Source organism: Heterocephalus glaber, unplaced genomic scaffold (genome assembly GCF_053883595.1).
Source record: "Heterocephalus glaber isolate CG9 unplaced genomic scaffold, H.glaber_assembly_v1.0 deba00000937, whole genome shotgun sequence".
Classification (NCBI taxonomy): Eukaryota; Metazoa; Chordata; class Mammalia; order Rodentia; family Bathyergidae; genus Heterocephalus; species Heterocephalus glaber.
In genome coordinates this window covers 2,011,522-2,033,191 of record NW_028258173.1, presented here as the reverse complement: position 1 = coordinate 2,033,191, position 21,670 = coordinate 2,011,522, and the positions used below count along the sequence as shown (strand labels likewise).

The 21,670-nt window shown below is 44.1% G+C and overlaps 1 protein-coding gene across 5 annotated transcripts in view; it reads left to right on the top strand.

Moving 5' to 3' along the window:
- Rptor (regulatory associated protein of MTOR complex 1) overlaps positions 1–21,670 on the top strand; it is a 371,772-nt gene that overhangs the window by 126,294 nt on the left and 223,808 nt on the right. For 4 of the 5 annotated variants that reach the window (XM_013078167.3, XM_004860899.4, XM_004860898.4 and 1 more), the window contains one exon: positions 14,299–14,457. The exons of the other annotated variant lie outside the window; for it this stretch is intronic. In XM_013078167.3, the coding sequence (XP_012933621.2) occupies positions 14,299–14,457 (159 nt within the window). The remainder of the gene's footprint in view (positions 1–14,298; positions 14,458–21,670) is intronic. 5 annotated transcript variants of the gene reach the window in all.

Below are 21,670 nucleotides of genomic sequence, written 5' to 3'. Positions count from 1 at the left end.
ATGGAAACCTTTTGAAATGCTGTCTGCTCGTTTGCTTCTTTGTTTTGTGGCTTATTCATTTGTTTATGGAAAATCTCACCCTGTATCTATCATCTGTCTTCAGTTGTCACTAGCTTATTCCCCCATCTTCCTTCATCCATACTACCACCTACCCCTCTCTCACTCACTCCTCAGATTTATTTTGAAGCAGATTCTAGACATTGTGTAATTTCATCTGTAAGTATTTCCATGTATTTCTAAACATAAGTGTGGCTTTTATTCACACAGACACACAGAATTTATTTGAATCAAGGCACAGATAAGGTGAATGCATTGTGATTTAGTTATCTGCTCTCTTAACCCATAGACTTAGTTTAAAAGTCAGTCCCCTATTTTTGCCTAGAACCATGCATCTGGCTTGATAGATTCTGGGTGAGTGGGGCATATTTCAGAAGCAGTGTTGTGTGCTTCCTTTTCATGCACAGAACACCTGGGTGCCTTTTCCCTATGATATGAGCAGCTTTTTGTTTTTTAAGACAGAGTCTCACTATATAATTCATAGTGGCCTTGAACTCACTGTGTAGCCCAGGCTAGCCTCGAACTCATGGTGATCCTCCTGCCTCAGCCTCCTGAGTGCTGAGATTACCAGTGTGTGCCACCATGCCCAGCTGCAAGCAGCTGTTGATGAGCATCACCAGGATCCATTCGTTAGACAGCACAGAATGGTGGCATGATTACAACTCTTATCATTCCTCCCTGTTTGCTAACTGGGCTATCTTTGTAGAAAGACACTTCTCATTACGTATCTGCATCACTTGAGGCATAGTTCAAATAGGAAAGCCAGAATCAGTACTTACTGTCCTTTATTTACCCGTTTTAAACTAATGAGTGATCATCTCAAGAGGTAACCAGTGTGTGTGTGGTCTGTTTGCCTGCCCTCTTTAATGTGCAGAAATCCACCTTGTTTGTTAATCATCAATGCTCATGGTGTTTTGGTATTGGCAAATGTGGTGCTGGCTCCTGAGTCTTTTTGATAGAGGGCTAGATCCAGCATGACAAGTCAGGATGTTCTGTGTTCATTTTGTACATCTCCTGCCCCAGGCCTGAAATCAGCCAAGTCTCTGAGGATTCCCAGTTTCCTTTAGTGGGAAGTAGTATTTAGGGAGCATAATCCATGCCCCAGGAGTGCACATTGCTCACTGTCAGCCTTTCTCATTTTGTGTGTTTGGAAGATAAGATCTGTTATGAGCTCTTGCTGACTCAAGTTTAGGCTGTAAGCCTTTTCCCTGATCTCATGGGTCTGACAGCTTTACCTTCCTCCTCCCATGCTGATGGTCCACATGGGTCATGGACACCAGCATTGGTGCTCGTTTATTTTGCCCTATCCTGTGCTCAGCAGTTTTGGAAAGCAGCACTGGCCCTCCCACTACAATTGTTTGTTTGTTTTGCTTTGTTCTGTTAAGTAGCCATCTGGATGTATGGTTAAATTCATTTGTTTCATTTTGTTTATGACTTTTAAGCATTGCTTTTTAAAAAATTAGTACATGTTTGTAGAACATAACATTTACATTTCTTGTGGGGAGCTGGTACCTGTACATAACACATCTTAATTCCCTTTTTCATTTTCTTACCTCCCTCCCTTCTTCAAGGACTGCTTTTTTTAAAATTTAATTTTGCTTCGTAGTTATGTAAAACATTTTATGACTCCAAAGTTTAATATACAAACAAGTTATCTAAACAGAAGAGAAGCCTGGCTGCTTTTCATCCTTTCCAGCTGCTTCCTCCTTCCTTCTGTAGATAACCATTTGAACACTTGAATACTATGTGCATATATAAATAAAAATAAATGTAGGCATATCTATGCACACTCATGTCCATATTTGTTTCTCTCTTTCTTAAATGAATAATACTATAATTCACATTTTTCTCTATCTTTTTTTTTTCTTTTTTCTTTTTTTGGTACCAGGGATCGAACTCGGAACCTGGTGCTTATGAGGCAGGCGCCGGAACCACTGAGCTAAATCCCTGGCCCTTTCTCTACTTTTGCTACTGCTCTTTTTCTACTATATCAGATTAGAATCCATGTATCCTCATTAGAATCAGAACTCCATTCATTCCTCTAAAGTGATTTATCAAACTCAGCACTGTTGCCATTTTGGCCCAATAATTTGTTATGCTGGTCTCCATGCCCCTGCATGTGGTAGGGATAGTTGTAGGTTGCTTAGCAGGTCCCCTAGCTTTTACCCATCAGATGGCAGTAGGACACCCCCCCACACACACACACCTGTTCTGAGAGCCAGGCCTTTCTGCAGACATTACAAGGCCCCTGGGGTACAACGGTCCCAGTGGAGAACAGCATTTGTGGGCCAGCTCAGGGCATTCTGCACAGGTCTGAAGAGGCACAGGAGCCTCTACTTCAGCAGTGCATTAGCCTTATCTAGGAGCCATAACATCTGTTCTTGGATTTTGAGTCGTAAACTGACTATTTTAGTTCTCTTCTGTGTTTTTTGCAAAATAAAGAATGAGGGATTCTTATTGAATAATACATAGAAGAAAGAGTGACAACGATTTTACAATTTTCATGTAAAACTGCTCTTTCCAGTAAGACAAGTGTTCAAATATGAGGCATTACCCTGGCCTTATGGTCCTTTCAGTGTCCTTGTTGTCGTTTCTTATCTGCAAGTGCATGGTGCAAGTCCCATGTGTCCCTGCATGCTGTAGGTACATGTTCTTCCACACAGTGGAGATTCAGGTGGTACTCCTGGGGAACTTGGAAAGAAACCCTGGCATTTCTCCAAGGCCAGTGAGATGATGCCAGCTAGTGAACCAGAGAACATGCAGCAGAGCTGGTAAGCACAGCCCAAACCCCTGGATCCTTGGGATGGCAAGCGGGGAGGCTAGGGAGCATTCAGAGGGTTCTCTGTGGTCCTTGGAGCTATGGCCTGAGCCAACAGCTTGTTGTACTGGGTCATGCCCAGATTTCTGACGCTTCGCATAGGTTTGCCTCTGATGGGTCATCGTGAGCTCAGATAGAAATCTGATAAGAAATTATAAATTTTTTGAAAGGCAAATAAATTGTATTATCAAGAATGCTTCCACGAGCATTGACAGTTTGAGTTGCCAGCTATAGACCAAATGATAACAGGTCCTAAAATTTTGGCTTTCTTCTTGGCTGCTGCTCTTCCCTTATATACTTCATTCAGAATGCATCTTGGTGGCAAAAGGTGGAAGGTAGGTAGGCACCTCTTTCTCACAAGCCCCTCTGGCATGCAGGTTTCTTTGAGTGTTCCTTCAAGCTTGCTCTCAGGTGGTGGTGCAGCAGGGCATGGCCCTGGAGACTGCTCTGCAGACCTGGTTTAACAAGTATCCATTTCTCATGCAGTGTTGGGCCTTGTGCTGTGTATTATCATTTTGTTGGGTGTTATAGAGGGCAGGTCCTCTGCAAGCTTGCAGTTGCTCACATGGTAATGTGTACTGTGGCTGAATGAGAGCTATCTTTGGGGTTCTCTGTGAGCCATGGCAGAGGCACAGGGTGAGGTTGTGGGTCTGAGCACATGTGTCCTGTGAGTGGTGCCAGGCCTGGTGACCAGGGTCCAGTCTCCCTGCCCCCCACCCGTCATCCTCTACAGCCTGTTGGGTTCCTAAAGTTCTGTTCTTTTCCCTGCTTGGAGGGTTAGTAGATATCAAGTGTTCCAGGTCACCATCATCATAAGGTGTCAGTCCCACTGGCAGTGGCCCAGCATTCACATGAGGAGGGCATTTTTTTCTCAAGGCAGTATGGCATGGTTGGGAGCAGTTTGGCCAGGTTGATAGCAGTGAGTGACGCAGGGTGTTGGGATCTACCATCTCCAGCAGAGCCTTGTGGCCCTCCAGGCAGTTCCTAGCCTCTGTGCATTGGCCCCCCAGGGTTCTAGCAGATGCTAGCTGTCTTCAGGGGAACAGTGGTGAGCCAGAAACACAGGGGCCAGCTGTAGGGGCAGGAGATAGGCCCTAAGGACCTTAGGGCTGCTTGATAGATAACTCTTCTAGTCTGTGACTCCTGCTTGTTTCCAGTTTGCACACATAGGAAGATGCTTCCCGGTCTCCATTAGTAGCATGAAGGTGGTGAGCAGTAAATAGTAAGCCTCTCTGGCTTTGAAATGGGCCCTGCCGTGGGTGTGAACTTGTGAGGTTCCTATTCCCTTTGTACTTCAGCTTCCTGACTGCAATGCAGGAGTGATACCAGTGTTGACTTTGTGTGGTGGTGGTCACTGAGGGAACAACGGTGACTGCATAGGAAGTGAGTGGTCAGAACAGCAGCTGGCCCATTGCACGAGCTAGGGATGCTGCGGATCCTCTGCCTAGAGAGCACTCTGCCATGCTTCCCTTCACAACACTCTCATGAATAGGCAAGGTCACACTAGTACATTTGTCATAGAGGGGGAAAGTTAAGCTTTCCATGATGTCCTAGGTCAAGTGGCTGGTGGGTCCTGTCACTGGAGCCACTCACCTGCACACACATCTGCTGTACTTCTTTTCCACTCACCTCTACCATGAGGGGCATGCTAGAAACTGCAGGCAAGGGGAACCTGGAGTCAGAGCCTTCATAGGGACACAGAAGGAGTTGAAGGGAATACCTGTGGCCACTGTGAAGCTGATTTCTGCAAGCAGTCATTTAAGGTAAAGTGGCATGGGACATGTGGGCTTCATATATTTTGTGTGTCACCTGAAATTCCAGAATAATAGTCGCAGTTCTGGCACCAATTGAAAAGTAGCTTGTGGCCTCCATGATGTAGACCTCTGATGGCCAAGTTGTTTATTTCTGAGAAGTCAGTTAACTTGACCCTTTCCACTCAGCGTGGTAAGGACTCAGACTGCAGAGGTGCCAATCCAAGAAGGATGCAAAACAAAGGGAGACAGGCCGGGGGCTGCCTGGGACACTCTGTGATCAAGGATGCTGTGTCCACAATGCCTAGACTGGGTCTGGCTGTTTTGTTTGGTGAGCTGGTTTTGAGCCATCTCTGTGACAACGATGCAAAGGATCCTGGTTTCATTTTGGATGGAGCTGCCTGGCTCTTTCTGTACAACTCAGAGCCAGTACGGTGGCTTCATGGCTACAAGTCCCTTTAGGACAGGATGGTTCTCAAGGCAGCACACAAACTGGAGACTGGTTTGCAGGCTTCCTTTTCATATTTCAGAGACTCAAGGGTTCTATTTAAACATGTAAATGGTAGTTTTTGTTCTGTTTTGTTCTTTAATAAGGGATTGGGGAAGAAAACGAGTTTTATAATGGTAACACCAGGAGAAAACCACATAGAACAGCATATTACCGTGGAAACATTTAAAGAGAAAATAAAATATGCAAATGTTGGGACATAGAATACAAACTGTATAACATCTGCCCTACATTCTTGCTGATGTAAACTTAACCCTGAGATCTGTGTTAGGACAAACCTGTGCAGGGATCATGGGGATCTCTTAGTTAATTAAAGGCAAACAGTTGTTGATAAGGTAAATACAGTTCGGATGCTGGTTCATCCCACTCACTGCTCTTGGGTAATGTCTGTGTCCAGAGAGATGGAATCAGAGAGCTTGAGAGAGGGGTGTTTGTTCAGGGCTGTGGTCTTGGAGGGCCAGGCCGTCTGTGTGAGAGGACCATGGGGCTGAGCCTTGTAGGGTAGGTCTTTGGGGAGGACAAAAGCAGCCATGCCCTGCTAGGCTAGGCCTGACCCTGGGCAGAGGTGCCGAATCACCAAAGCACAGGACCATTGGGATCATGGAGAGGGAACTGGGCTGAGTGGAGGGCATGTGGGTATCACACAGTGGGACAGCTGGGGGCCATTTTCGGAGCTGGCAGTTCATCTTGGAGGCCGTGGTTATTGCTGGGTTTGTTTTTAGAAAGCAGGTGGACTGGTCACTGAACTCTGACAGAATGGCAGGGACTGGAAGGCGGCTTAGACCAGAGGCCTGAAGACAGTATGCTTGACCCTCATGAAGACAGAAGTGGTACAGCTGTGTTTGAGGGCATGTCCTGGGTACCCACTGGCTGAAGGAAGCAGGAAGGAGGGAGAGCAAAGGAAAGCCTGAGGTTTCTGTGTTCTGGTTCAGGTAGCTGAGTCCAGTGTGAGGCAGAGGATTCAGTGATAGACTTGCTCCTGAAGGCACACATAGGAGAGGCATGCAGCACAAGAGGACCAAGGCTGAGTGACAGTCACGTGTGAGGACTGAAGGAGGAGTAGGGGTGGAAAGGTGAGGGGCAGCAGTCAGGGTGGTCGAGAGGCAGGAGAGCCCAGCGAAGGTGGCGTGGTGGGAGAATGGAGCTGCGGCCAACCTGGAGACCTTTCACTGGAAACTCCCCTCTCGCTTGGTCACAAAGGGCTCCTGATTAACAGGAGCAGGCTGAAGCAGCATGAAGAATGTAGAGGCAGGACCAAAGAACACATAGCATTGCTGTTCCCAGTGACTCGTGCGCTGCTGTCCTTAGCACCACACGCTGCTCCATTCAGGGTGCTGTGCCCATGCGCTGGTCTTCCAGCCAAGCCAGTGACAGAACACACCAGTGTCCCATATGCCATTTCAGCTCCTTGGGTCTGAGCTGGACATATTATGCTGCTGAAGGGAGATGGGAGGATGGCTAGAAGGTGACCATCTCTGCATACTTCCACTGCTGCCCAGGCCCTTCTCACCCTGGGCTCCTGTCCAGAGAGGCCCCATGGAGCAGCACCCTTGGGTTCCTCCTCCTTCCCAGGGCGGCCCGGCTGTCCTTCAGATACACTGGCAATGTCACTAGTTTGGGGAGGGCCCACGCTGCCACCCATCCCAAAAGTTGCAGAGCGCTCCTCCACATAGCTCTCTGGCCCCTGGAGGCTGTCTTTGTGCGAGGACGAGCAGTGAAGCTGTGTTTACACACAGACTGCAAAATCCAATCGCAGGCATACTTCCTAGGCTTCATTAGCATCTAAGGTTGCCAGGTGTGGCCGGAGTGGGAGACCATCAGGAGACCATCCCTGAGCAGGAATTGGACTCAGAGCTGCCTTCCCTTCATTAACCCCAGAAAGGGCTTTCTTTGTGTCTTATTCAGTTATTCTTTTTTTTTTTCCTGTTCTTCTACTGCAGGCTCCACAATTCCCATGTGTGTATTTTATTACAGCTCAAGATTTGGCTTTTCAGGAGCAACTAACACAATAGGCAGTATTTTAGAGACTTGCTTTGTCATTTTGTATACCCAGTGAAAATGGCCATAAATCCCCCAAACGATTAGATGCTTCTTCTGCCACTCCTGTCTCTCACACCACAGAGCCATTATTGAGGCATTCTCATTTAGAAACAAAACCTTACCGTGGCATGGTAACATTTAATTTAGTGTTTCTCATTTCAAAGCTCTTAAAAATAGTAATTAATTCCTGTCAAACCCCAGGAGGCATATTATTAATATCCGGAGTGCCTTTCATGCTGGTCTATTAATGTGTCCTCTTGGCGCAATAGGTAAGAAAATGAGGCTGAGTCATTTTTTTTGGAGACCCACAAGACAAGACCTAGCTGGAGCCAAGGTCAGAAATAACAAATCCCTGGGCCAGGGATTTAGCTCAGTGGTTCTGCCACCTGCCTCGAAAGTTCAAGGACCCAAGTTTGATCCCTGGTACCAAAAAACAAAACAAAACAAAACGAAAAAACCCAACTCCCTAATTTTATTGATATTTCTCAGTGATTTCAGCTGGGGCCTTGTGTATGGTTTGGAAGAACAACATTCCTATTTAGGTGTAATCTCTGGAGACAACGAATGATTTTTTTCAGTGGAGCTGTGACTTCACAAATTCTAGTTCAATAGCTGTGCAGAGGAGAGCAGAATTGAGAAAAACTGTGCAATAGCAGTAAAATAATAAGTGAGATATAGACAGCAAGCAAGGAGCCCTTGACGTTTACACTTGAAAATCACCCAGCAATTTGTGGACCTGCAGATAAACCTCGGCACTGCTGAGCAGATGTGCCAGTGCTCTGGGAAGACAGACATACAGATTAGCAATGCGGCTTGTTCTCAGTTTAGGTGTCTCGTCTTTGAGTGGCTTCTCTTTTCTCCACTTTAGATGGGATTTCTGTAGCCTAACAGCAAGTTGCAGGGTGGGTATGGGAAGTTGGGAAACTCCTGATGTCTTGGGTTTGGTGCTAGTACCTTTTCTTTTTTCTTTCTGCCTTGCTGTCTGCCAAGTTCTACACATGTTCTTTCCTAATTGTGTTTACAGCACATAACTTCAGAAGTTTTCTGACTCAGAAAAAATGTGTCCTGTGTTCACAGTGAGTGTTAATGTGCACGAGGAGAGGTAGGCATACACCAAGTCAAGAGCTGGGTTGGAATGCCGGAATCACATGACGTTCATGAGGGGTGTGCGCTGAGGTGACCTGCTTCCCCTGTGAACTATGAACATGTGGCCCCAGTACCCTGTCTGGCTTCCATGTGTGAGGATACAGTGCTTGTGAGCACCTCCTAGATACTGAGCCATGCATGAGTCAGTCAGCACTGCTTTGGTAGTAATTAATTGTAAGGTGAGTAATGAAGGTAGTACTCCACACGGGCATGATAGTTAACAGTGATAGCTCCTGCACTTTTTATCACACATGGCAGGAAATTTCAGGAAATCCGCATGGATGGGGAATAAACATATGCACAAAGATTTATTTGCTGTTTTCTTCATATTGTCTGATAAAATCCCCCAGTGGCCAGAGAGGTGCTTGGAGAGGCAGCTGGAGACGGCATGTTTCTGTCACCATGGTCCCCACTGGTTGCTGAGCAGAGGCTACGTTCTCTGGAACCTTCCCACCACTCCTGCTCTAGTCGTGGGAGGTGGGGGAGGGCCCATCCTCTGGCATTTGGCTTCCAGCCCCAAGTGCATGGGAAGGAGGTCCCCTTCTAGCACTTCTTCCTGATTTATTTGCTTTTAGTTGAGAGGCATTCTCGCCTGGCCAGTTGTTCATCTCACAGGTATCGTTTTGCTCTGGGAGAGTGTCCAAGGCACTTCTAGCAGTGCTACCTCAGCCACACATGCTGCCCCAAACATCTGGAGCCAGCCCGCTGTGGAGAGCTCACCACCAGGGCCCACCCAAAAGGGTGGCCAGAGACAGCTTGAAAACCACTGAACTCTTTTGACCCGGTGCCTCTCTCCATATGATTTCCCTACTATTTCTCTTGGTAGGAAATAAAAATGCTTTCAGTTTTTGTTTTATTTTATTTTTTGTTTGTTTTTTGTCTGCCAGAGAAAATAAATAACAAATTGAGAACCCTTTTTAGCACCTATTGAAAACATGTTTTTGAGTCCTATGTCTTGCTTGGTCTTTGCTGTCCCTGCAGGAGCCACCTGAAAACATTCCTGCAAGCGGAAACAGGTACAGTATTTGCCAGCACCTTCTCACCTGCTACAAGCCCCCTTTCCCCCGGGGAGCCTCCAGGAGGCACCCCTGGCCCTTCTGCCCTGCTGCTCTTGGCTGTAGTTTCTTGTGCTGAAATGTTCTTTGAATACCTCTCATTTCTATCTATTCAGCTTGGATGCATCTTAAAAAGAACTTATATTGAAAATGTATAGGTACTTATTTTGATTTACATAAGGTCCAGAGCAAAATATCTGCCATAATTGGATGTGATTTGCTGCCCACTTTAGCCTTAATAGAATAGCTGCTGTGATTCAGAGAAAACTCCAAGCTCTGGATTTATGCAGGCCATATCACAGTAGGCTGAGGTGTGTGGCCCAGAGTGCTTTAACTGGGTTCTGTGCATGTTCAAAGTTCTTGTTGGGGGTGGGGGAAGTACTGGCAAGAGGAGGTGCTCGCTGCTGTGTGGATTTGAAGCAATCTCCACCATTGACTGGTTTCTTGCATCTGTCATTTGGAAATAATGTTTAGCCATCTCTATTTCTAATTTCAGAATGTACTTATCTCCGTAGATGTCAGTTTGGAGGGCACATAGCCAAAGTCATGACATCTGAATAAAATGTTTCCTTCATTGCCCTCAGAACTTTGTTTTCATTTATCAACTACTCTTATCTTGGTTTATGGGATTAAGCAAAATCCAAGTGTAGAACATTAAGATACAGCCTCTTTGCTGTCTTGCCCAGAGCACAAATAAACAATGCATCAGTGATGAATCAGGCTGCCTCTGTCATTTTCTTTCTTTCCTTTTACAAAAATTTAATAAAACATTTTCTTTAACCCAATATATCCAGAATATTATCAATTCAATATGTTATATATACATATATATATATATATAATATGTATATATATACTTTAAAAATTTTTTATTTTTGTGGTGCTAGGGATTGAATGCAGGGCCTTGAACATGCCAGGAAAGTATTCTACCACTGAGCTACACTCCCAGCCCAGGATAAAAATTATTAATTTGGAGAGCCTTCAAAATTCAGGGTATATTTTATACTTATAGCACATCTCATTTTGGTTTTTGTTGTTTGAGTTTTTGTTTTGATTTTTGTTTTTTCAGTACTGGGGATTGAGCCCAAGGACTAAGCTATAATTTTCAGCCCTTTTTTATTTTTTGTTGGCGACAGGGTCTCATGAGGTTAGGAAATTGCCTGGCTGGGCTCAAATTTATGATTGCCCTGCCTCAGCCTCTCAGAATGCTGGGATTACAGGTGTGTTCCACCACGGCCAATGGCACATCTCAGTTTGGACCAGGCACACTTCCAGTGTTGAATAGGTCCATGTGGCAAATGGCTGCTGCTTTAGTCTGAGCAGCTCTGTGATCTCTGGAAGAGAGGGCATGGGGTGTATGGGGCCCAGAGCTCCAGCTTTGGGGTTGGGGTAAAATCTCACATCAGCAGCAGCTGCTGGAGGAACCAAGCCTCCTTCTCCTTGCCTGGACCCCTTCCGAAGGCCACTTGTGGCCCTCGGGACTCCCATGAGTGCTGAGATTTTTGCTCTTCCACTTTGGAGCTTCCCCCTCTTGACACCCTGTGACCCCTTGGAGAGTTGGATCCCTACCTCAATCATTTTCTTAACTCTTTTTTTTTTTCTTGGTAGCAGGGATCGAACTCAGGACCTTGTGTTTGCGAGTCAGGTGCAGTGCCACTGAGTTACATTCCCAGCCCATTTTCTTAACTCTTATACAAAGTTTTTTCAGGCTGAGCATTAAACCCAGGAGTTTGTGAGTGCTAAGCACTCATTACATCACGGATCCACTCTTCACTCATGTTACGGTTTAGATCTAAAATGGCTTAGACCCAAAAACCTCATATATTCAGAGGTGGGGCATTTGGAAGGTGATTGGATTGTGAGGGTGCTGTACTCACCAGTGAATGAGTTTACAGCTGAATGTGCTGCTGGAAGCTGAGGGTTGGTTGGAGGTAGGCCTCCGTGGGCATAGCTGGAAAGGTGTGTTCTTTTCCCTGCTCCTCTGTTCTCTCTCTGCTTCCTGGCTGCCATTGGGTAAGGAGCCTTTCTCTACCATGCTACTGCTGCCTTGGAGCCAGCCAACCATGCAGGGACTGAGCCCCCTGAAACTCACCAAGTAAACCTCTCCTCCCTTAAGTTGCAGGTGTTGGCCATTTTGTATGCAGAATTTCAGATAGCAAAGCATTTGAAAGGCTTGATGGACACTTCAGTGTGGAGCACCTAGATCTCCCTGTTCTTCCACATACATCGACATTAACTTATGCCATTTCAGTGTCAGATAGGATTTGATGACTTTAATTTGTTTCTTTACCAGTTATTCTAATTAATGTCATTAGCAATCTGATTGTCACTTACCAACAGTTGCTAATAACTGTATATGTTGTAAAGCCATGGAAAGGCTATTAAAACAGTACCCATGCTGAATTGAATTGTAGGGGTGTCTTCCCAGTCTGAATAGAATTTAGACAGTCCCACAAGTGTAGTGAGCAGAGTAAGTCAGTTGAGAAGAAAGAATACTTGCTGCCTAAGGGGTTCAGCAAAGAATTTTGCAGAAGAGCTAGGCTTTGAGCAGGCTCCAGGGACATCTGAGCTGGATGTTGTTGCAGGTCTCCTGGGCAGTGATGCCCCCAGCCCCAGGTCTGCAGCAGCATCCTTCTCCTGATACTCTTTCCCACTGCTCCCTGAGAGGCAGCCAGCCTTGTTCTGGTAGAGTCCCCATATGGATGTCACATCAACACACAATGCTTGATGGATGAAAATGAAATTGAAAACCTTGCACTGTGAGTTAGCATTCTGTCGGTTTCCTCTGTCGTACTACTTTATTGTGCCAGTAGCATCCTGCTTCTGAGGGAGGAAGCACTGAGAGGGATTCCATTTTACTGGACCCTAATCCTGCCACCTTAGGCAAGGACCCAAATTATACTGTGGTACAGTGGTTTCTGATGGGCTTTGCTTAGAGGTGCCAGGAGTCTGGAGAACCTGGAAACGCCATTCTAAAGCTTTCACATTCATCCTCAGCTGATGACTCCTAGTGTGAAGTGTAGTATGCCGTTGAGAAGTTTATATTTGAATAGTACATTGAGTTTATATTGTTTTAAATTGTAGTTATAATGTATATAATTAATGAACCCAGACCTTGTGTATCAATGAAGAGAAGCTAACATTGTAACCTTCTTTTTTCTCCAAAGGCCAGGAAACCTGAAACCAAACATTATGCCTCACCCAGCTTTTGCTCTGCTCTGCTCTTCTCTGCTCTCCTCTGAACATCAGGCACTTACTGAGCCTGGCCCCGCTGTCCTCTGAGGTCTGCAGTGGGCCCGGGTACTCATTTGCCGCTACTTTTCTGCTTGCTCGTCCAAACTCTTGCTGCAGTTTCTCTCAAGCTATATTGTGGCATGGATTTTATTTATTTTATGTCTTTTTAAAAAATAAAGTTTAGGGCTGGGGATTTAGCTGGAGAGTTTGATTCCCACTACCCCCCCCAAAAAAAAACCCCTAAAAATTAAGTTCAAACAGTTTATCAAAGTCGTGAACATACATATTGCTTTTTGAAATCAGAGCATAATACCCACATACAGGCAAACCCTCTTCACAGTCTTTTTCTGGTGGGCCATGTTTTTGAAGAATATGTTTGTGCTTTGTGTTGTTGATTTATCAACTTGGGGCATTTTTATTGACTTCCTGGTGTGGCCTAGTGCTTTAATATTCATCCCTTCCATTCTTCTTTACTGGAGATTTATTATTAAAAGTTCTTTGTAACCAAACAAGGAGAAATGCATATGAAGTAGAGACCCTCGTCTTCCTTACTGGCTTCAGCATCCTTGTCACATGGCCAGACTTGTCTGCGCTGGCCTGCTCCAGACCTCCTGTCTGCAGCTTAGCACAACTTTAACAGAATCAACACTCAGAATATTATGGCTGTGTAAATGCTACTCATGAGAAGCCAAGTTGAGTGCAAGGCTCTGGTTCTAGACTCTGTGTTCCAGCTCCCTGACCCACGGTCTTGTTCCCACCCCCATCTTAATTAGAGGCCCTGGTAGAGGTTGGGATGCTGGGGAGGCTGTCCTCCATAGGGTTTCTTTTTGTATGTTTTCCTGGATCTTCTTGTGCGCCCCCCCCCCCCACTCCCCATGTGGACTTCAGTAGCAGCTTGTCTAACTCCATAGAATAGCTCAGTGGGAAATTGGCTGGGACTGCATTGAATGTGTGAATGACCTGGGGAGAGCTGGCATCTTCAGAATGTTGAGTGTCCTACCCAGGCAGGAACACTGTTCTGTTTGTTCAAGTATTCTGTGTTTTCCGGGAGAGTGTTGACAAGTTCTCAACTACATTTTGTACATCTCTTCTTAAGCTTATTCCTACTTTTTGTTGCTTTATTAGTGTGGTTTCTTTTGCCACAATGCCCTCTGTCTATTGTTTGTATATATAAAGACTCTTGAGGTTTGTATGTTAATTTCAGGTCCTGCTAATTGGTGACTCCTGCACTATGGCCAGTGAAGGTCCAGGCAAGAGTAGGGGGTTTTGAGCAGTTGAGGGCAGGAATGTGCTTCACAGCTCTGTCTCCCCCTTAACTTTGCCACTGCTGCTGTGTACACTACAGGCCCCATTTGAGCTGCTTGTCTCTGTTCCATGTTCCAGTGTGTTCAGAGGGATTCCCTGCTTCTGAGAAACACCTGGTATCAGTGTAACAACAGCATCTGACCTAGGTTGCCATGTGGCAGGCCTTTGGTCTTTGTCATGGCTCACAGTGAATATGTGTTGAATGAGTGAGGAGCAGGCTCTCACCTTCCCTGTGATGTAGCTCTTGTTCACTTCTCTAGATGCAGAAGCTTGGGGTCATATGTGCAGGGCTGGCTGCTAACTACCGACCCAGAGCACAGGAGGAGTATGCCTTCTAGCTGTTCCAAGTCCCTGACAAGCATCTCATTTCTTCTCCCACCACAGGCCCGGTATAAGCAGAGCCTGGATCCCACTGTGGATGAAGTCAAGAAACTCTGCACATCACTGCGCCGGAATGCCAAGGAGGAACGTGTCCTTTTCCACTATAATGGCCATGGGGTGCCCAGGCCCACGGTGAACGGCGAGGTCTGGGTCTTCAACAAGGTGGGCCCACCCTCAGCATCCTGCTGTCCTCTTGCCTGAAGGCCACTCAGCTGGGTGCTTGGATGAGGCCTGGCTCACCAGTACCTCTGCTGACCTGTGGGTAGTTCATCCATTCAGCAACCCAGAGAGTAGGAAGGTGGACTGGGATGTGGGGTCAGTTTTCTGCAGGGAATTCTGGGATTACCTCCATGTTGGTGATAAAAGCTGAAAAATAATCATGCACAGGAGCCATTTCTTTTGGAGGACACACTGCCAAAAGGTCCAAAGCACAGCATGAGTAGATGGCGGTGTGTAGTTCTCTGAGGAGAGGCCTCAAGAGCACCTGCCCCCAGCCTAAACAGTTTTGTTAGAGGCTTCCCTTCTGTGAGCTTCTTAGAAAACAAGGTGCCCTGACTATTCTAAAGTGCTCAGGCCCAGCCACTCTGCAGAGACAGTGCAATCCTCTTTCAGAAGTCAGATGGCCTGCCAGAGACTAGACGTTGCAGTGTTGGCCGGTAGGAAAACTGGAGACACCTAGAGCAAGGTTCCAGGACCTTGGCCATGAAGACTCAGTGAGCAAGGGAATTGGGGGGCGCTAGCTGCAGACCTCCCTCAGGGCAGGGCCATTTCTCCTGTAGATATAACTAGGAACTCTTTAGTAATTAAATTTTAAGTAAATTTAAAACTGTAATTATGACAAAAGTAGAATTTAAAGAAACATGACATGATGAGTGGCCAGACAGCCACCACTCATTTAGGAAAGAAGTCTCCCGAAGTCTTTACATGTCCTCCTTGGCACCCCTCCCTCCCCACATGACTGGTGCAGAGAATCTGGACCTGCTTCTTACTGTGTTCTTCTTGTAGATCCCCACACGTGTTTGGAATGCATACACTGTAGGTCTGGGGTCTTTGTGGTTGACCTGGGACCACCCAGTGGTCCTGCAAGCATGTCCTTGTTTCACCCATCTTCTGATGTATACGTTCATCCCTTGTCACATGGCAGCCAGATGACTTCTTCCTTCCTACCACGTGTGAGGCCGTGGCATGCCTGTACCCTCTCAGTGCCTTCTGTGCAGGAGGACATTGGTGGGTCCGATATTTGTACTGTTTCAAATGGCACAAGTGTTTCAGGTGCCACCTTCCTCACCAACCCTGGGTGCTGCCAGAAATTATTTCTATTTTTACCAGTTGGGTGAGCATAGAAATGGTAGAAATTTGAATTTCCTTGGTAATTGTTGAGGGTGAGCACATTTTGATTTATATGCCAGCCACATAGGCCTCCTGTTCTGTGAAGCACCCAGGCTCCTGTCTGTTTTCCATTGGGTTGTTTGCCTTTTTCTTACTTGTTTGAGGGAACTCTTTATATTCCAGACAGTAACTCTTCTTCATTCTTATGAACTGTGACTGTCTTCTCTGGGTTTATGACTTGTTCAGTTTTTTTCCCGTTCTCTTTATGGTGTCCCTTGATGGACAGAACCTGTTTATTCTGAAGTGGCCACAACGGTCACCCTCTCCTTTATGGTGCAGCCCTCTTATTCCTTGTTTAAGATGACTTTCTTTCTGTGGAGGTCATAGAAATATTTTGCTGTATGTTCTCCTTATGTTTTCATCTGTTGCGCTTAGGTCTTTCAAATTGCCATGGATCTGATTGTTTCTGTGTAGAGTGAGATAGGGATGGTCCACATTCACGGTTATAAGTTAATACCTGCCTGTTTCGTTGTCATTATTGTCAGTTTTGAAGTACATCCTGCACCTATATTGTGTGTTGTGTTTTTGAACTTTCTGTTCAACACCAAGCGTTCATCACGAGTCTGATTTTCCGGACTCTTGGTTTTGGGGCAGGTGAGCACCCCTCTGTTCTGTTTGGTGGTGGTTTGGCTAATCTTGGCCCTTTATCTGTGAAAATGCTGAATCCGTTATGCTCAGTTCCATGAGAATACCTTTTAGAATTGTGTACATCAATAGATTATCGCGGGAGAGTAAACATCATTACAGTATTAAGCTTTCCAAACTGTTGTGTTACCCAAGCTAGTCCCAAATTCAAGCACTCTAGTGATCCTCCCACCTCAGCCTCTTGAAAAGCAGGGACTGTGGGCATGCACTACCATATCCAGCAAACCATGTTTTTTAAAATGTCAGTACGGTTTTATAATTTTCTTGATAAATGTTTGTATTTCTCAATCAATTTTCTTATCGGAGTTTATGTAAAGATAGATGATTTTTGTACTCATACATTATACATGCCAATATTGCCAACCTCTTATAGATTCTAATAACTTATCAGTGCATATTCTTGGATTTTCCTAAGAGATCTGATGTGAGAGTCTCATTTCTTCCTTTCCAGTTTGTGCCTTTTATTTACTTGTCTTCCTGCACTGAGACTGGAGCAGCATCTAGATGCATCTGTGTCTCCTTTGTCATTATTGGCTGAAGCTTTTTATTTCATTACACAGTGTTCAGAAGGCTATTTGGGGAGGGCAAAAAAATCTTTTATTGGATTAAGAAAGTTCTATTCCTGGTTTGATTTTTTTGTTTGTTTGTTTTTGGTTTTGAGACAAGGTCTTACAGTGTAGTTCAGGCTGGCCTTAAGCTCCCTGTACAGCCCAGGCTGGCCTCGAACTTGTGGCAGTCCTCCCACCTCATCCTGCCAAGTGTTAGGATTACAGGCATGCACCACCACATCTGGCTTGATGTTTTTTTAAATTAATTTTATTGGCCGGGGATTTAGCCCAGTGGTTTCGCCACCTGCTGCGCAAGCACAAGGACCTGAGTTCGATCCCCAGTACCAAAAAAAGAAAAATTAATTTTATTGCTACATTCTAGATATACAATATAATGACATTCATCAGAAATTTGCACCTTTACATGATCTCTCTTGGTTCTCATTTTTTCCCCATTCCCCTGCCCTCCCTTCAGCCCCTCCATCCCTCCCTATTTACAAAGACTTTGTTTACATTTTTCCATTTTCTCATGTTAATTCCATTCCCTTTTTTCCTTTCCCCTACCCCTTCCACTTCCCCTTCCCCTTTGCCCCCTTTCTTCCTATTTCACATTATCTACTATACCTTTTAGTCCTTATTTACACTTTCAGTTTCTCACACTAGAGAAACTATTTGGTATTTACACATATGTCCTACTTATTTCACTCAAGAGTATCACCTCAATGTGCATCCATTTAGCTATAAATGTCTCTAATTTCTCATTTTTTAAGGCTGAGAAGTACTCCATTTTATAAAAAATACCACATTTTCTTTATCCAGTCCCCAATTGATGGGCAGTTGGGCTGCTTCCAAGTTTTAGCTATTACATACTGTGGTGCTATGAACATGGGTACACATATATCACTGTGGTATGATTCTTTTTATTTTTATTTTTTTGGTACCAGGGATCGAACTCAGGTCCTTGCACTTGCGCAGCAGATGGCGAAACCACTGAGATAAATCCCCAGCCATGTGGTATGATTCTTTTAATTCTTTGGGGGAGATACCCAGCAGGGGAATAGTTGGATCAAATGGGACTTCCAATCCTAGTTCTTTGAGGTACCTCCATACTAATTTCCACAATGGTTACAACAGTCTACACTCCTACCAGCAGTGGAGTAGGGTTCCTCTTTCCCCACAGCCCTGCCAGCATTTGTTATTGGCTGATTTCATGATAACAGCCATTCTTTCTGGAGTGAGGTAGCATCTCAGTGTTGTTTTCATTTGCATCTCTTTGGTGGTTCTTTTTTTTTTTTGGTACCGTGGATTGAACTCGGGTCCTTGTGCTTGCACAGCAGGCGGCGAAACCACTGAGCTAAATCCCAGGCCCTTGCATCTCTTGAATGACCAGTGATGTTGAACATTTTTTCATATGCTTATTTGCTATTTCCACTTCTTTGTCTGAGAAATGTCTGTTCATTTCAGATGCCCATTTTTGGATTGGGTCTTTAAATTTGAGAGGTCTGATTTTTAAAAGTTCTTTATAGATTCTAGATAGTAGCCTTTTGTCTGAGGAACAGCAGATGAAACATTTTCCCCACATTGTGGGTTGTCTCTTCACACTGTTGGTGGTTTCTCTTTGCTGTGCAAAAGCATTTAATAAGAAGAGATCCCTTGTGTTGATTGTTTGTGCTAGTTCACTGGCAACTTAGGTTTTGTTCATAAAATCTTTTCCTACACCAGTGTCTTCAAGAGTTCTACATAACCCCTTTTCCAGCCAGTTCAGCATTTCTATTTTAATATTTAGATCTTTAATCCATTTAGATTTTAGTTTAGTGCTTGGTGAGAGATACAGGTTTAGTTTTAATCTTTGGCAAGTTGAAACCCAGTTTTTCCAGCACCATTTATTAAAGAGGCTATCTTTCCTCCAGTGAGGGTATTTGGCTCCTTTGTCGAAGATGAGGGGCTGAGTGTGCCTGGAGTTGTTTCTGCATCTTCTAATCTGTTCCACTGATCCTCAGGTCTGTTTCCTTGCCAGTACCATGCTGTTTTTATCACAATAGCTTTGTAGTATTGTTTCAAGTTGGGGGTTGTGATACTTCTTACCTTGTCTTTATTGCCTAATATTGCTTTTGCTATCCTAGGTCTCTTCTTGTTCCAAATGAATTTTTGGATTGTTTTCTCCAGGTCCGTGAAGTATGCTGCTGGGATTTCAATTGGGATTGCATCAAATCTATATAGCAGTTTTAGAAATATGACCATTTTCACTATGTTGACCCTTCCTACCCAGGAGCAGGGGATGTCTTTCCATTTTCTTTTCTTTTTTTTTTGTACCAGGCATTGAACTCGGGTCCTTGTGCTTGCACAGCAGGCGGCAAAACCACTGAGCTAAATCCCCGGCCCAAAATTTGAAGGCAGCCATATTTTTTTGTTTGTTTGTTTGTTTGGTACCGGGGATTGAACTCGGGTCCTTGTGCTTGCGAGGCAGGTGGCAGAATCACTGAGCTAAATTCCCGGCCCTCCATTTTCTGATATTGTCTTCAATCTCTCTTTTCAGAGTACTATAGTTTTCAGAGTAGAGGTCTTTGATTTCTTTTGTTAGGCCAATTCCTAGGTATTTCAGTTTTTTGGATGCTATTGTGAAAGGAATTGTTTGCCCCATTTCTGTCTCAGTGAGTCTGTTGTTTGTGTAGAGGAAAGCTATTGATTTTTGTGTGTTGACCTTGTATCCAGCTACTTTACTGAATTTGGTTATTAAGTCTAGAAGACTTTTGGTGACGTTCTTGGGGTCTTCTATATAGAGTATCATGTCATCTACAAATAATGACATTTTGACTTTTTCGTTTCCCATCTTTATTCCTTTTCTTTCTCTTGTCTAATTGCTGTGGCTAATGTTTCCAAGACTGTATTGAAAAGCAGTGGTGATAGTCTTGTTCCTGATTTTAGTGTGAAGGATTTCAGTTTTTGACCCTTTAGTATGATATTGGCTGTTGGTTTTTCATAGATGGCTTTTATCAGATTGAGGTAGAGACCGTCTATTCCAATTTTTTGTAGGATTTTTATCATAAATGCGTGTTGGATTTTGTCAAATGCTTTTTCTGCATCTATTGAGATGATCATATGGATTTTGTCCTTGGCTCTATTGATATAGTGTATTACATTGATTGATTTGTGTATGTTGAACCATCCCTGCATCCCTGGGATGAATCCCACTTGGTCAGGGTGTGTGATCATCTTGATGATCTTCTGCATTCTATTTGCCAGTTGATCTTACTAAGGATTTTTGCATCTATGTTCATTAGTGAGATTAGCCTATAGTTCTCTTTTGGTTGGGTCTTTCTCTGCTTTGGGGATCAAGGTGATGCTTGCTTCCAGGAATGAATTTGGGAGTATTGCTTCCCTTTCAATTTCACTGAAGAGTTTAAACAGTAGTGGCAGTAGTTCCTCTCTAAATGTCTTGTAGAATTCAGCAGTGAAGCCATCGGGACCTGGGCTTTTCTTAGTTGGTAAGTTTTTAATTACGTTTTCAGTTTCATTGATTGATATTGGGTCATTTAGAATTTTTAGGTCTTCTTTGTTCAACTTTGGTAATTCACACGTATCTAGGAATCTGTGCATTTCTTCTATGTTTTCCATCTTCTTGGCATATAGGTTCTCGAAGTAAGTATTGATGATCCTCTGGATTTCTGCTGGGTCCATGGTAATTTCATCCTTTTCATTCCTAATTGCATGGGTTTGGGCCTTTTCTTTCCTTTTTTTGATAAGGTTGGCTAAGGGTTTGTCAATTTTGTTTATTCTTTCAAAGAACCAACTCTTGGCTTCATTGATTTTTTTTTTTTTTTTTTTGGTATCATTCTCTTAGTCTCCATTGCACTGATTTCTTAAAATCATGAATAGATGTTAATTTTTCTGAAGCCATTAGTTTGGTGTCTATTAAGTTGGTCTTATAATTTCTCTCCCTTTAACTGGTAATGTGTCACATGGTAACTGTGTACACCTTCTATTCTTGGAAAAACCTATTTGTCATGATAAACTGTTTCATACATGGTTTAATTCACTTTGCTGATTTTTTTTTTTTTGGTATTTTAAACTTTTGTTCATTGTCTGAGTAATAACTGTGGCCTTAGAAACTAAGTTGGGGGATATTTCTTCTTTCATATGCACTGGAATAGCTGTTGTAGGATTTGAAGCACTTGTGTACATGTCGGTAGAACTTGCAGGTGAGGCTGAATGTGGTTATGTTGGAGGAGGTTTTCTTATGGTTAAAGAGATTGGGTTCTTCTGTCTCTTCTCAGGTCAGGAGTTTGTGCTTCTAGCTAAGCTTCAAATTTGTTGACATTTATTGCTCATGATAGCCCATTATTAACTTATCACTGTCTGGGGTGCCTCTTAGTGATGTGACATTTATCATTTTGGTACTGATTATATATGCTTTCTCTTAACAGTTTTGTCAAAGAACCAACTTTGAGGTTTGATCTTCCAGAAATTGGAAGAGCAGTAGAACAAATATGGTTTTCAATAGATGCAGAATAAATATGGTTTTCACCTATGGACAGCAGGTGCGGCTGCCTGGTTTATTTTATGTCTCTCCACGGGCCAGTATTGTTTGCCTGAACCACTCGAAAGATGCGGGCATCATGACATTAAGAACGAGGATGTCTTTCTAGCTAAATACAAACAATTCCATGATATCATTCATATTACGTGATATCATTTAATGTAGAGCCCATATTCGTACTTCCCCAGATGTCTCAGAAATGTGCATTAACAAACATTTTCCCCTTGCTCATCCTATTTTCTGTTTGGGCCCTGCC